Below are 16,288 nucleotides of genomic sequence, written 5' to 3' on the forward strand. Positions count from 1 at the left end.
CAACTGTGTTGTACCAACTGTGTTGTATCAACTGTGTTGTACCAACTGCGTTGTATCAACTCTGTTGTATCAACTGTGTTGTATCACCTCTGTTGTATCAACTGTGTCGTATTAACTTTGTTGTATCAACTTTGTTGTATCAGCTGTGTTGTACCAGCTGTGTTGTATCAACTGTGTTGTATAAACTGTGTTGTATCGTCTGTGTTGTATCAACTGTGTTGTGCCAACTGTGTTGTATCAACTGTGTTGTACCGTCTGTGTTGTATCAACTGTGTTGTATCAACTGTGTTGTATCAACTGTGTTGTACCAACTGTGTTGTATCAACTGTGTTGTATGAACTGTGTTGCATCAACTGTGTTGTACCGTCTGTGTTGTATCAACTGTGTTGTACCAACTGTGTTGTACCAACTGTGTTGTATCAACTTTGTTGTACCGTCTGTGTTGTATCAACTGTGTTGTATCAACTGTGTTGTATCAACTGTGTTGTACCGTCTGTGTTGTATCAACTTTGTTGTACCGTCTGTGTTGTATCAACTGTGTTGTATCAACTGTGTTGTACCGTCTGTGTTGTATCAACTGTGTTGTATCAACTTTGTTGTATCAACTGTGTTGTACCGTCTGTATTGCGCCGAGGCTCACACCGCTGCAGCCGGGGGCTTGAACTCTGATAGTGAAGGTCACCGCCGTCTCGAGAGGCGCCGCCGTTCCTTCGCGGTGCCTCTCTGCTTGAGGCTGCAGGGGCTTCAGGTCAGAAGCATCGCGGAGTTCACAGGCGACAGCAGCGCCAACGCGAAGTCGTGAGCGCCGCAGTGCCGCTCTGCCGCGGTCACGCAGACGACGCGAGGCCGGCTCGTTGGGTGCCAGGCGAGGAGGACACGCGGTCGTCTGCTCGCCGTGCACTGAGTAAGACGCCCAAGTGGCCTGAAGTCGACGCCCTTAGCTCGTTAGGAAATGTGATGAAGAAGAACAGCTCTATATACTGTATATATGTTTAAAAAAAAACACTAGTTTTCTCGCATTTCATTTTCATTATAGGAGCCAGTCGGGCTATTGGTTTCGAGCCACTCAGGTGTGCACACCTGAGCGGCTCCGGTGGGGGGCACGGGGGGTGGTGGTGGTGGTGGTCGTGGTGTAAAGGGGCGCGGCCCAGGCGAGGGAAGGGGGGGGGGGGGAAGCTGTTCCAGGGGAATCGCGGCGCGCGTCGCTTCAGCGTCGCGGCCAGGAGGCTCCTCGTGGTCCCGGGGAGGGAGGCGGGGCGCGTGCACAGCTCCCCGCTCCTCGGGGGTCCAGCTAGAGAGCAGTCGCCCCGCGTGTCGCCCCGCGCGCAGGGCGGACGGACGGTCAGTCGGTTTCGTGTCCAAGCAAAGTAAACAACCCTTGTTGCGCGCACTGTATTTCATGCCCACAAAAATTGATGTTTTCCTTATTTATGCGGTCACGTGACGCGGCCGTGTAACCCTGCGCGCCGACGCGGATCCTCGCGCTCCGCGGCTCTCGGCTGCTCCAGTGTTGCGCGCGGCCGGCATGGGCACAGGATGTACAGCTCCATGAGTCTCTCCCGCCCGCTGCCGCGCTTTCACAAGGACGGCATGACCGACTTCAGCGACGCCGCCTCGTTCGCCTCGGCCAACGCCTTCCTGCCCAGCTGCGCCTACTACGTGCCCGGCAGGGACTTCTCCGGGGTTCAGACCTCGTTCCTGCAGCCCCCTCCTCCTCCTCCGCCTCCGCCGCCACCGCAGGGCTCGGGGCCGCACGTCTTCACGCAGAGTCCGATCCCCGCGGGGTCCGTGTGCCGCGGGGAGCCGGGCCCCACGTCGCTGCGCCAGTACCCGAGCAAGTGGCACGCTGGGGCCGCCAACCTGGGCGCGTGTTGCGGCGGGGACTCTTCGGCCGCCTACCGCGACTGCCTGTCGGCAGCCATGCTCATGAAGAGCGGCGAGACCGCGGCTTATAGCCAGGCGCGTTACGGGAGCGCCAACACCTCGTATAATTTTTACGGCGGTAAGGTCGGCAGGACGGGCGTGCTGCCGCAGGCCTTCGATCAGTTCCTGCTGGAGAATTCGTCGGAGGGCGGCGACGTTGCGGCGGGAGCGAGGAAGCGCGGAGAGAAATCGGAGCAGCAGCGGCGGCAGCAACAGCAGCAGCCCAAGGCGACGCAGTCTCCCAGGGACGCGGACGCCGAGGCGAGGGCGGGAGACGCGGAGTTGTCGTGCGGCGGTGGCGGCGGAGGAACCGAGAAGCCGGGCGGCAGCTCCGGTACGGGACCCGCCGTGGATTCCATCACGCGCGCGCCGCTCGCTTGACGCCACAGGCGCGCGCGCGCGCGCACGCAACCCACGGCTTGCCTTGCCGCGGACACACCGCTCGCTCCACACGTGTACACACACACCGCTCGCTCCACACGTGTACACACACACACCGCTCGCCCCACACGTGTGCACACACACCGCTCGCTCCACACGTGTACACACACACACACCGCTCGCTCCACACGTGTACACACACACCGCTCTCTCCACACGTGTACACACACACACCGCTCGCTCCACACGTGTACACACACACCGCTCTCTCCACACGTGTACACACACACACCGCTCTCTCCACACGTGTACACACACACACACTGCTCTCTCCACACGTGTACACACACACACCGCTCGCTCCACACGTGTACACACACACACTGCTCTCTCCACACGTGTACACACACACCGCTCGCTCCACACGTGTACACACACATACCGCTCGCTCCACACGTGTACACACACACACCGCTCTCTCCACACGTGTACACACACACACACCGCTCTCTCCACACGTGTACACACACACACACCGCTCTCTCCACACGTGTACACACACACTGCTCTCTCCACACGTGTACATACACACACACCGCTCGTCCCACACGTGTACACACACACACACCGCTCTCTCCACACGTGTACACACACACACACCGCTCTCTCCACACGTGTACACACAAACACACCGCTCGTTCCACACGTGTACACACACATACCGCTCGTCCCACACGTGTACACACACAACACCGCTCGCTCCACACGTGTACACACAAACACCGCTCTCTCCACACGTGTACACACACACACACACCGCTCTCTCCACACGTGTACACACACACCGCTCTCTCCACACGTGTACACACACACACACCGCTCTCCGCACACGTGTACACACACCGCTCTCTCCACACGTGTACACACACACCGCTCTCTCCACACGTGTACACACACACACCGCTCTCTCCACACGTGTACACACAAACACACCGCTCGCTCCACACGTGTACACACACACACCGCTCGCTCCACACGTGTACACACACACACCGCTCTCTCCACACGTGTACACACAAACACACCGCTCGCTCCACACGTGTACACACACACACACACACCGCTCGCTCCACACGAACGGGCGTGTTTATTGGACAGAGGCTCGGCTCCCCATGTTGTTTGCCCGGCTGCGTGCGCTTCGGGTCCCTGTGCGATCTCCCCGCTCTGCCGCCACGGCCGCCGATGCCGAGGGGTCGAGGGGCACGCGGGGAAAGAGGACGAGAGAGAGGGAGAGAGAAAAAAAATATACCTCGCTAACTTTATTTGGCCTGTAAATACGTTTATACGAAATTATGTTGTAAAATGTTAACAATGCCGCCATTGACCAGTATATAAAACGCAGTTATAGACATAATAAAATGATTTACAGTCGCTGGAAGTGTAAAGTAAAAAAGACGCAAGCACACGCCTATTCAATAATATTATACAATAAATTACAGCGGGATTATACACTCCAAATTCTAGTTAAATTATACGGTCACTGGTTTTAAATGTATACAACCGTATCGGGCGAAGTCACACGGGCCCTCTGCTCCGTGTTTACACGCTCAACCGGTCTCCGCGTAGGGGTCAAGATTTATGTTATATCCACGCATTAGCGTTCTGCATTCGTCCACTTCACACACACAATATAATATCATATGAAAGCTCCCAATCTTAACGCGGGCTCACGGGGCAGGGAGGGGGGGCTGGATGGATGAAGGGAGTCGCTCGCTTGCTCGCTCGCTCGAACCACATCTAACGCGGGCGGCTCCCGTTTCTTGTTAAGGCGCAGCTGTCCAGCGGAGCCGCAAGAAGCGCTGCCCCTACACCAAGTTCCAGATCCGCGAGCTGGAGCGAGAGTTCTTCTTCAACGTCTACATCAACAAGGAGAAGCGCCTGCAACTGTCGCGCCTCCTCAACCTCACCGACCGCCAAGTCAAGATCTGGTTCCAGAACCGGCGGATGAAGGAGAAGAAGCTGAACCGAGATCGCCTTCACTACTACACGGCCACGCATCTCTTTTGAGACGTGGCAGAGGACTGGGGGGGGGGTTCGGAGGAGAATCGTGGGGGGGGGGCTGAAGGGGGTGAGTCGTGAAGAGTTGGCACCGCTACCTCGTGAGCTGCAGCCACAGGGAATGCGACGCGAGGTCTGAACGAGCCATTGCACAGCATATCATGAGGGCGCCGTCCGTATCTGCGTATATATATATATAGCTTTTCTCTTTTTCCTTACATCAACGCAAATTAATAACGGTTATTGGTGTGTATATACGAATTTAATGTGGTGGAGGGGGGGGGGGGGTTAATGTAATCCGTATACGACGTGTGTGCTGCTGGGTTGGAGTGTGCGCTCTTGTAAAGTGATCATGAACACTGACCACGGACACTATTTTACTCTGTTGAAAACCAAATATAATTAAGTGGGAGCTGTAAACTTCCAACGATTATTTTATCCGGAGGCGCATTTTTTGAACTCGTGTATAGTGGTTTTATGCATTTAAAGCTCTCACTTTTTAGCCTGTACATCGAAAAAAGGTAAAATCAATGGTCCGGAAATTGTACAAATTAGCATTCTAATTGGTCTCCGAACGCGGATGTAAGTTGTCTCTTTTGCCGTCTTTTGTAATCGTGTTACGCTCTTTACACATTATAATATATGTCGCCCATATTCACGAGACTTTTGAGACAAACATTAATCTTAATAACAAATAAACCGAACAATGGTAAAAGCAAGCGCGCGCTGTGAATGTGGTTTTATTTATTAATTGCCCCCCCCCCCCGCGAGACTCGGGGGGAGTTAACGCGCGCACGAACTTGACGACGGGAGACGCCGGAGCCATCGCTCTCGACGAGTGACGTCGATTTCCGAACCCTCGGATCGATGTCCTCGATGACACTGGGCGGTCGTCGATTAATCTGCCGCGGAGGAATTCCAACCGTGGCGCGCCGCACACAACGGCAGCGCGTTGGAAAGTGCGGACGCCACCCGGAACAGAGAGAAAAGTTCGCGGTCCGCGACGCGGGAATCGTCCCATCTCGCTCGTCCCATCTCGCTCGTCCCATCTCGCTCGTCCCATCTCGCTCGTCCCATCTCGCTCGTCCCATCTCGCATAGGCGCACCGGGAGTCAGTTCAGACAATCGTCACTGGTGTTGGTGGCCTTGAGCGGGACTCGAACTCGGGTGGCCGGGTTCGTAGCGCAGCGAGGTAACCGCAAAGAATACCCCCCCTCCCGAAAGACATAGATCCCCCGTATAACCTTGACAAACTGGTGGGGGATGAGTGCTGTTAGCGAGCACCTATGGGATGCCCTGTGCGGCACACGAGGGAGTGTGTGGGCCAGCAACCACGCCCCGGTCGTCTGTCTTCCCTCGTGGCGATGTTTACAAACCCGCACCGGATATTCACTCGAGGCTGAGTCGACCAAGGGGAGGCCCCAGGGCCGTGTCAGATCATCGTCACTGCCGTTGGCCGTGAGCGGGAATCGAACTCGAGTCGCCGGGTTCTTTCGCGCAACGAGCTAACCACTACACCACCGCTCCCCATCATATACATATACACACGTATATACCGCGCACATGTGTGTATATATAGATAATGCAGTACCCTAAATATACTCAACTGCATGATTGCGCACGACGATAATAATGATGATATGCACTCGTACTTGTGCGTGCATGCAGATCGCGTACTGAGCGATGTTTGTAGCTGCACGGGTGTGTACCTATCTCAGCTATAAAGGCGATGCAATGTCCGTGTGCCGGTGACGAGCAGACGCGACGTGGATTTCCGAGTGCATCATTTTTTTGGTTCTACATCGCCCATGGTAATACATTTGGACTTTAGCAATAAATCTCCGCCTGTAGAATTTCTTTCGCACCGTACGTAGCCAACGCAGCCAACCCGTGCTAATCGGAGGTGGGGAATACCTAGGCCTGCGACATCCCTCACATACACAATACCTACACATATACGGTGCATTGCAATATACATGTAACAAGTACAAGAGCGTATGGATTCATCACATGGACAGCATTAGTATTCATACATGTGTGTAGACATTCATCATTATTAATAATTATGACATGCACTTCGCGTGTATGTCTGCGGACGTGTTTTGTCAAATACAATGATTCCCTCGCATAGCCCTAACGGACTGTTGGGGCAAGTGCTGTTTTAGCGAGCACACCTACGAAGTACGCACACACACATTTATACATGTATTTACATTTCGTGAATGTGAATGCGTGCATCTCTCTCTCTCTCTGTGTATACGCACACAGTCGCATCGGAGTTAAAACTGCAATATATGTTGGAATGCTGGCCACGTCGCGCGTAACCAATTCACAACGTGCAAAGCCTTTCCGCCTTAATAGCCCCCACCCCTGGCTTTCCGACGTCTTGTGACCACAACGGTCTCTCGATATTTTTGCGACAGCGTCCATAAGGGGGGGGGGGGGGGTGCGCGCACCATCGCAACGCGTGGCTAGCGGATTGCTACCAACAAACAAAAAGACAAAGTCGAAGGATCCCCCAGCGCGTAGCCTGTAACGGGCTGTTCGGGGCCACACGCTGTTTTAGCGACGAGCAGCACCTATGAAGGCTACCGGCACTGTAGCACACGAGGGGGTGGGTGGGTGGCCAGCAACCACGCCCGGCCGCCTTTGTCGCCCCCCCCGCCCCGCTCCCCAGAGTGACGATGTTTACACACCGCACCGGGTACTCATTTGAGGCCGAGTCGACCTAGGGGAGGCCCAGGACCGGTTCAGAAAATCGTCACCGGCGTTGGTCGCTCGGGGTCGCCGTTGTTCCTAGCGCAGAGTCGCGCTAACCCCTACGCCACCGCTCCGCAATCACCACAGCGGCCTCTTTCTGACACGTCGTCGGTGCTACAGGAGAACGAGCGGCGCGCGTAGCAAGCAACACGTTGTGTGCGCGTGTGTGCGCGCGTGCGTGAGCCTTCACGCCACAACAAAGATAATCGCGCCCAATGGTCGCGTGGTTATAAATGATGGATGCTAATGCGCATCCACTTAGGCGCACGCACTAACTCAGCCTCGGGCAGAAACAGCTCCCCGCGCGAATCCGCTGGACGCCGCGCGCGCGCGCGCACGGGACGGCAACACGGATGGCGTGACGCCTCTTCTTCCTCCTCCTCTCTCCCCGTGCAGCAACCGAGGCCTCGCCACACACGGAAGGCCGCGCGCTACCCCCGCGAAGGTCCGTGGGCCGCTCAGGGCGAGGCGAGCTCGCTCCCCCGAGAGAGCCACGGGCCGCTTAATTACGAGCCCGTCCCACCGCCGTCCCACACCACCAACCACCCGGCGGCTCCCCTCCACCACGGAAGCAAACCCCTTAGCCTCCCCGGCGCTCTACGGAGCCCGTCGAGGCGCGACAGAAGCGAAGCGAAACTGACAGCGACGCGGGGCTCTTGGAGCCATCAATCGTGGGTCATCCTTACGCCGGGTGTCCAAACGCAATGGCTGCAGAAGGTGTGGGGGGGGGGCAGAGGGTGGGGGCGACGTGGAGGGGGGGGGCAACATTTATATCGGCACGATCGACGCTGCTTCATATCGCTGCGCCGTTATTCGCCGTGCAGCGAGCGGCGAGGCTGTAATGGCTAACGGGCCGTGACGGCGTGGCAATGGAAGACACCTTGAACCGTCTAGACAGGGGGGTCGTAAAGCCATTTGGCGCTTCTCGCCGACAGCGATCTCCAGACTGTTTATTGCGGACGCGTCTGAGTCCCTGTGTGGCAACAAACAAAAACATCTCCCTCCCCCCACGCCCCACCACCTCGCGGCGATTGCAGAGATGCCGGATCTCGATAAGCGCCGCGAGGCTCCGTGCGAGCCGCCTCTGCGCCGGGTTGCAGCGCCCGGAGGGGGCCCTGAGCCTCGTCCCTCGCAGGGCCTGGCAGGGCCTGGCAGGGCCGGGCGGGGCCTGGCAGGGCCGGGCAGAGCAGGACCGGGCGAGGCCGGGCGAGGCCGGGCGGGACCGCCAGGCTTTTATTTCCCCAAAGAAACAAAACAAAAAAAAACCTCGAGAGCGAGGAAATTGCAGCCCTCAAAAAGCCTTAAACCCGTGATCGACTTTGAACTTTAAAGCGTCCAAGGCCAGCGACTGTTCCATTAACGTGCAGACATCACGAACGAGGCGCGTTTGTTCCATCAACAGCAATAACAACAACAGCAACAACAAACGACGCTGGATCCGAGTCTCCCAGACATTAGCTCTGCGGCGTGCCGCGATGCGTCTCTTGGAATCCCCGCCGCCGCTTGCTATCTGATGCATTCGACATATTTCACGGCGCGTCACGTGAGAGGGAACGCGTTGTCCAGGCGCCTACGGGTTCCTGCGGGACTACTTGCGAGATTTGTTGGAGGGGAAGGGATGGGGGTGATATTGGGGGAGGGGGGGGCGGGGTGGGATAGTCAGATCTGGCACGGACTTGCAAGCTATGGCCGCACGCATGCGCGCGGAGCCCCCAGCTGGCGAAGCATCCGCGCCACGCCGACTGCCCTGCGCGAGCCCTCCACCCGTGCCTCCGCCGCCTCCACCCCACCCATCTCTCCACGTGCGCCTCCACCCGCGCCTCCACCCGTGCCTCCGCCGTCTCCCCACCACCCATCTCTCCACGTGCTCCTCCATCCGTGCCTCCACTCCCTCCTCCAACCCGTAACCTCCACCCGTGCCAAAACCCGTGCCTGAACCCGCTCCTCCGCACCCGTGCCTCCATCCGTGGCCCCATCGGCTCCTCCACTCGTGGCTACGTCCGCGCCTCCACCCGTGGCTCCATCCGCGTCTTCACCCGTGCCTCCACCCGCTCCTCCCCACGCGTGCCTCCAAGTGCGCCTCCATTCGCCCTCCCACCTGTGGCTCCACTCGCGGCCCCATCGTATGTCTCCATATGCGCCTCGGGTCCAGCCGCTCATCTCTCACTCGGCGCGGCCCTTGTGGCCAATTACCGCGTGGCAGCGATAACGCGGCGCGCTAATGCGGTTCATCATTTGACGCAGTTCACGACTTTATTGCGAGAGGCGAGATGTGAATGTGGCTAAGGAGGAGAAGACGGTGTGTTAGAGGGTGGGTGGGTGGGAGATTAAACGATTATTTTAGAAGCAGTTCAAGCGAAAGAGTGAATTATTAATGAGCGGACCAGGGCCTGCAAACCGCACAGTCTCGCGTCTCCGTGACTCTCACAATATTAATTAATATGACGGCTTCCCCATTAAGGGATATCTAAATTAGCGCCTAGCAGCAACCGCAGCAACAATAGCGGCAACGACAGAAACCACGCGATCCTCTCATAACAACTCGAATCAGGACCTCCCCGTGGGAAAGCGAGCGAGAGAGAGATAGAGAGAGAGATAGAGAGATAGAGAGATTTAGAGAGAGAGAGAGGCTTGACATACACCGAGGCGTGTGGCCGAAAGACTCCCACAGGCCACTCTGCCCGCCATTGACGCCTATCCCCATCCGAATCAGTCAAGACAACTGCCTGGGTGCGCTATCCGGGAGGCGAGAGGCCGTCGATTGGAACACGCTCGACCCGCGTGTGTGCAAGCCTCTGAGCCGAGGACCGAGGGAATCGGCGGCGTCTCGAGTAACCTCATTGAAAGATCCTTCATATATGTAATTGTCCAGTATTGTTATTATTGTTGATGTCTCGCCTTTCCACCGCACCTCCGATTAGCACCGTTGGCTACGTACGGTATGAAAGAAGTTCAACATACGTACATGCGCATTTCGGAGCTCGTGGTCGGTTTGTATGGTATTAGCAGCTGCATGCACGTATGTCGAACTTCTTCGCACCGTACGTAGCCAACCGTGCGGGGGGGGGGATTATCTCTTCCTTCAAACGAGACCGCTTTTAAATAGAAACAAAACATAGAAGAGAAAAATAACTAAAGGCGCTTTGTTTATTGTAAACGGCCACCCGATGCTAAATATACATGTTTAGAGAGTATGTATATATATAGTAAAACTTACGTTCATTGATGCGTGTATTTGGTGTGTGTATTTAAATAAGGTTATGCATCAATTGTTTGCCATTTATTAATATTTTTGCGACTCATTATCTGCTCAGAGAGCGAACTGGTCCACGTGCCGACTAAAAAAACAATCAACGCAGCTCAAGTGAGGATCAGAGCATTCGTTTAGACGGGAGAAATCCGCTGAGCTGAGAAGCTCATGTTTTTGTTTTTGTTCACAGATGCCCAGCGTCCTGCGGTAATGTGCAGTCTCCGAACAATCGTGAGTCAACCCTTCTGCCCCTTTTACCAACTTGCACTCACAAAGAGGCTCGTTGACCGAAACGTCAATACTATTTTCCACTCGCGAGGCAGTGCCAATGCAAACACGATCAAGGTTTATGTGTACACATATATACAGTATTCAGATATTAGATTAATAAAATCGTCAACACATTGGTTTATGAACGCGCGGTGCAGGTACAGACAGATTTTGTCCACCTTCCAAAGTCGCTCCGTCGATTTTCCTTGCTTCTGGTCGCACGAGAGACGCAGACGTATTATTTGTTTAAGCTCACAATGTGTAATTACATATATATAACACACACGTATGTATGTTTAACTTCTTTCGCACCGTACGTAGCCAACTGCGCTAACTTGAAGGGTGTAACTTGGTAACGAATGATTTTTACGAAATCATAATACTTCCCTGTAACACACACAACTTGTTAGCGATGATTTCTACGCAGTCTAAGACTTTCCTGTAACACACACAACTTGTTAGCGATGATTTCTACGCAATCTAAGACTTCCCTGTAACACACACAACTTGTTAACGATGATTTCTATGCAATCTAAGATTTTCATGTAACACACAACTTGTTAGCGATGATTTCTACGCAATCTAAGATTTTCCTGTAACACACACAACTTGTTAGCGGTGATTTCTGCACAGGCTAAGACTTCCCTGTAACACACACAACTTGTTAGCGATGATTTCTACGCAATATAAGACTTTCCTGTAACATACACAACTTGTTAGCGATGATTTCTACGTAATATAAGACTTCCCTGTAACATACACAACTTGTTAGCGATGATTTTTACGCAATCTAAGACTTCCCTGTAACACACACAACTTGTTAGCGATGATTTCTACGCAGTCTAAGCCTTTCCTGTAACACACACACACCTTGCTACGGATTATTTCTGCACAGGCTTTCCTGATGCATACACAACAATACATTTTAAGGCACAGGAGAACCGGTGCGTGGCTGACTTACGGGGGGGGGGGGGGGTGGGAGAGGGGGTCTTTTCATCGCACTTTGGAGCGATTGAGTAATGACATTCGACGCGCTCATGGTGATGTCAAAATCTCTTCCCTTGTAACGGCGCGAGGAGTCCGCCTGCGTTATTCAATTGCGCTGATGTTATATTTTTTCATTAGCGGACTGTAAGCCGTGACATTTCTCGAACGTCTCCGCTCGAATGCCGCTCAATATTGACGGACGAAAAAAGAAAATCCAGAGGCTCGCAGCCGCGCCCAATAAGACGACGGGAACCGCATCGCGCTCTTTCAGACGCGCGTCCGCGGGCGTCTTGAACGCCCTTCCGATATTAGAAAGCCACTGAACCTGTGCACTTTCAAATCATCTAGACTTAAAAAAACTCACATTTTTTTACAACTCTTTCTGCGTGTTTAGTTTGCCGTCCGTCATCCCGCACCTCCGATTAGCACGGTTGGCTAGGGTACGGTGCGAAAGAAGTTCTACGAACGCACGCACGCACGATCTCTCAGCCTCTCGTGCAGACGCTGCGAAAGCAGCCGCCCGCCACAGCGCACGTGCTGCAGAGAAATTCGCGAATGCCGGCAGTGAAGGCAATTCGCTGGCAGAGGTATGTACGGGTACGAATGACGTACACCGAGGCTCCGTGGTCGTTTTCTTGGGGAGAGTTTGTTGGCCGAAATTTGTCTGTGAGCAGCTGTGCGGTGCGGTGGGGGGGATGGGGTGCAAAAACCGGCGCACGCTTACGGCGGGAGAAACACGCGCTTAATACGAGATCGCTCGGAAAATCCGTACAGGTGTGTTCTCGAACTACTTGCTGTGCTTCCACCTGCGGATGTGTCTCACCCAGGTGACGGGGTTCTCCGCGCGATCCATCACCCCCCCCCCCCCCCCAATCCCAGGGCTCCTCCACAGGCCGCGCGCTCGCTGCTCACACGACCGCCGACGGGACTGGGGAATATCTCAGCCCTGTCGAGAGCGAAGCGGAGGGGAAAGTCCACGTTACTAGAGGCAAGCACTGGTAGGGTTCCAACAAACAAACTAAAAAAACCGCAGCATATTTGATTCGCACCGGAGAGAGACGACGGTTCAGAGTCGACGACCTCCGAACCGGATATTTTTTTCCGTTCCTCAACTCGACAGCTGGTCGGGCGCGCTCCGGCAAAACGACGGCGGCGGTGCTCAACGTCGGTGCTGGCGAGACTCTCCACTTCGCGTTGCTGTCGGGCGAACCAGCAGTGCCGACGTCTCGGCTAATAACGACGGAGCACATTTGCTCGAGTGATTTTTTTGTTTGAATTTGTTCAAATGTCTTTCCATTCGTTAGAAAATCAAATAAAAAAAAATATCCCACGCACCTCCTTGCCCCCCCCCCCCCCACCTGGCTAAACACAGCAACCAGCACGCGTCCAGCTTGTAATATAACGCAGTTATTTTTATTATCAATTCAATGTTTGACAGCTCCCGTGCCCCCCCCCGCCGCCGCCCCACCTCCCCTGAAGAGGGGGGGGGGGGGTTGCTATGAACACGGACTCAGTGAGCATTGTAATCCGCCACATTGCAGTTGTGCACTCAGTAGCGCCGGAGCTGCCACCGCATTCATTCGCAATGGCTGTGGCATGGATTGCCACTCAAGGACTGGCCTACTAAGTCGTTGTAGGCGCTGCGAAACCCACAGATGACCTCGTAAGGCGCAAACGAATTGTCTCCCGAGACGCACACAGGCCTCACCATCACACAGGCCTCACCATCATCATAACACCCATAACTCTCCGATTATACACTCGTCAATTACACTGACTTAAAATAATACGATACATTAATATAAACATATATATAAAACAGACGACGTTTCTGGCATTGGCCCTTCTTCTTGGCACTTAAAACTGAGCGCTGCGATGGCTAGGAGATGTTAACTGCCTCGCCTGGTATACACAAGGTCGTGGGTTCGATCCCGACCCTCCCGCCTGTATATTTTGGAGTTTGCGTGTCTCTCTATCCCCGTGGTCGCGTGGATTTTACTCCGGGTCCTCCGTTTTTTCCCCATCCACATTTAGAACCAACACGCGTTTAAAGTATTTGTCTACTATACAATTCCACGTGATGAGCCACTTCGTTGCGCTATCATTTTGTGGCCAGGTCGCGTCTGAAAAAGAGCTATACAGTTCAAGGGGCCTTACCTGGTTAAAAAACAAACACCAAAGTCGCGTGTTTGTTTTATGCACTTGCGGACATTAATTAGCACGCGCGCATGAAAGCACGCGTGTTGCCACTCAGCGTTATTGCCCACGCGTACATTTCAGGCCGGCACGCGAAACGCGCGCACACCGCGTGAAACGTCGTATTTCTCTACTCTTTTGTTCTATCGGTAAAGTCACGTAGGTATAAAATAAAATAGTAGTATTTCTCGCTGCTCGCGTGTGCCTACTGCAATGCGACGTAAAGGACGATACCCACGAGCGATTCTATTCTTGTTCAACGATGGCAACATGCTGGCGATCTCAATGCCAACGTCGACTGTCTGCCAGCCACGACGAGAGGGCTTTCGGAGAGGGCGTTCGTGTGGTTTTGTTGTTGTTGCTGCTGCTGCTGCGCGTCCTCCGGTGAAGGAGCGCAGACTGCAGCGGGGCTTACACTGCAGTCTGGGTTGCATGGCCACAGTCGCGCTGCTGTGGTCCCTCTCTTACATTGCCAACGTTTGAAGGGAGACGCGCGCATCGGCCTGATGTTGATAACTGCTCGGATGCGGTTCAAGGTTACACCCGCACCTCCCATTAGCACGGTTGGCTATGTGCGGTGCAAAAGAAGTTCAACATACATACACCACAACAACAACCGCCGCCATTCGCCACTAAGTGGCGGTGACGTCACCACGACGCTTGTGCCAGGCTGTGTGCACCTTGAGGCCACGTGAAGTGTACACCACAAAGACAAAGATCCCCCATACAGCCTTAGCAGACTGTCGGGGCAAGTGCTGTTAGCGAGCACCTATGAAGGCCAAAACGGTACACGAGGGGGTGGGTGGCCAGCATCAAGCCCGACCGCCTTTGTCTCCCTAGTGGCGATATTTACACACTACACCAGGTACTCATTTGAGGCTAAGTCGACCTAGGGTATGCCCAGGACCGGTTCAGATAATAGTCACTGGTGTTGGCCGTGAGCGGGAATCGAACCCGTGTCACCGGGTTCATAGCGCATGCACCAGTGCCTTCGAGACAAATGTCAGAGCCATGAGCGTGTGCGATGCACGTGTCACGAGCGAGGAGGTGTTCGTTCTGGACGTCCCCTTTGCTCCCACTCTGTTCGCACGGCAGCAGCGTTCTTCGGGCACCTGGAGGTTGAGATTCTAGGATGGATGACAGCAGCGCGATCCCAGAAGGGAGGTCTGAGGCTCGAGTCGATGTTGAGGTGTCGGTTCATGGGGAGGGGGGGGCGATGACATTGCCTTACTTTCCATGTCGCAGCGGTCCGCTGAGTAAGAACACTTGCGCTACGAACGCCAGCATTACGTTTGTGCTCACCTTTTATATTGATAACTTTTCTTTGTAACTCTAAACACATAAGCTACAGTCCTTTGCCAATCCACTGCTTGACGAAGGCCTCCCCCACGGCGTGGATGTGGTTGCTGAGCATACGTCACCATGCTGGTCTGCGTGTGTTAATGAAGGGAAGACATCAACTGCATTGTGTTGTTAGTCGTGGGCAGGAATCGAACTCGGGAAACTCGTAGTCCTAGCACAGGGCACACACGTGCACACACACACACGTACACACACTCACACCGTTCCCAAAGCCCAGTGTACCACCGCTGCGCTGTAATTCCGTTACCGTGAACTTGACCCTGCACAGTACAAGTGTTTGACGTATTCATCAGACGCACGGCTATCAATGCGGATACGTAGAATGTATCCCCATTTAAATAAATATAGGTCGTATTGAAACGAAACTTAAAGTCAAATTACCGTCACGATGGCTTATTATCCACTGCTGGATGAAGGCCTCGCCATGCCGTCGCTGTCTCTCGCAGTGATGCATCTCGTCGTCGCTCCGTCTCCATCGCGTGTCTTCCCTTGGGCATGTCTTCACCTTGAGCTGCCATTCCATTCTGAGGTCCATCCATCGACCATCATCATCATCATCCCTTCTAGCAACGTCTCCTGCCCAAGACGGCTTAATTTCTGTAACATTCCATGCGGTGTCTCGTACTTTTACCTTCGTTCGCCCGATTGATGCGCTCCTTCTCTCCCCATCTGTCGCGTGTAGGCTCCTCAATATGACCAGCGGCGCTCAATTTCTCACAGCAATGTTTATTTCTTTTCGGGGTTGCTGGTCGGCTGACGTTTAGACACGTGATATACAGACAGGCATACTGGACGTGGTGAGCCGAGAGAGGCATGCACTCTCAAAAATGCTCCTGACAAAAGAATGGGCCAAACACGGCAATGCAGGAACTTATTGCCAAAAAAAACCAAAAAGAATCAGGCTTGAGACTCAGCGACGCTTAACTGGGATGTTTGTTAAACTTCTTTCGCACCGTACGTAACCAACGAGGCTATTCACGTCGATGAACGAGGTTATTCATGGTCAAGCGGCGTGGCCTGTGGTGGCGTTCACTTCACGCCCTTCATGCCTGTGTACCTGTTTACCCATGTACCTGTTCACCCGTGTACCTGTTCACCTGC

At 54.3% G+C, this 16,288-nt stretch overlaps 1 protein-coding gene across 1 annotated transcript; it reads left to right on the forward strand.

The window, feature by feature from the left end:
- The first annotated feature begins 1,208 nt into the window (after positions 1 to 1,208).
- LOC116938893 (homeobox protein Hox-A11a-like) lies at positions 1,209 to 4,371 on the forward strand. The gene is made up of 2 exons (XM_032946632.2): positions 1,209 to 2,257; positions 4,133 to 4,371. Exons 1-2 carry the CDS (start codon positions 1,537 to 1,539, stop codon positions 4,369 to 4,371), a joined length of 960 nt encoding a protein of 319 aa, XP_032802523.2. The 5' UTR covers positions 1,209 to 1,536.
- Positions 4,372 to 16,288: the final 11,917 nt, after the last annotated feature.

Source organism: Petromyzon marinus, chromosome 4, assembly GCF_048934315.1.
Source record: "Petromyzon marinus isolate PM22_M1 ecotype Great Lakes invasive population chromosome 4, UKy_Petmar_22M1.pri1.0, whole genome shotgun sequence".
NCBI classification, from domain to species: Eukaryota; Metazoa; Chordata; class Hyperoartia; order Petromyzontiformes; family Petromyzontidae; genus Petromyzon; species Petromyzon marinus.

What these genes read in the sequence shown, in the direction of transcription:
- LOC116938893 (XM_032946632.2), top strand. Translation starts at nt 1,537, where the DNA reads ATGTACAGCTCCATGAGTCTCTCCCGCCCGCTGCCGCGCTTTCACAAG. An exon ending in GAAGCCGGGCGGCAGCTCCG is followed by an intron (nt 2,258 to 4,132) that starts GTACGGGACCCG and finishes TTTCTTGTTAAG; the next exon opens with GCGCAGCTGTCCAGCGGAGC.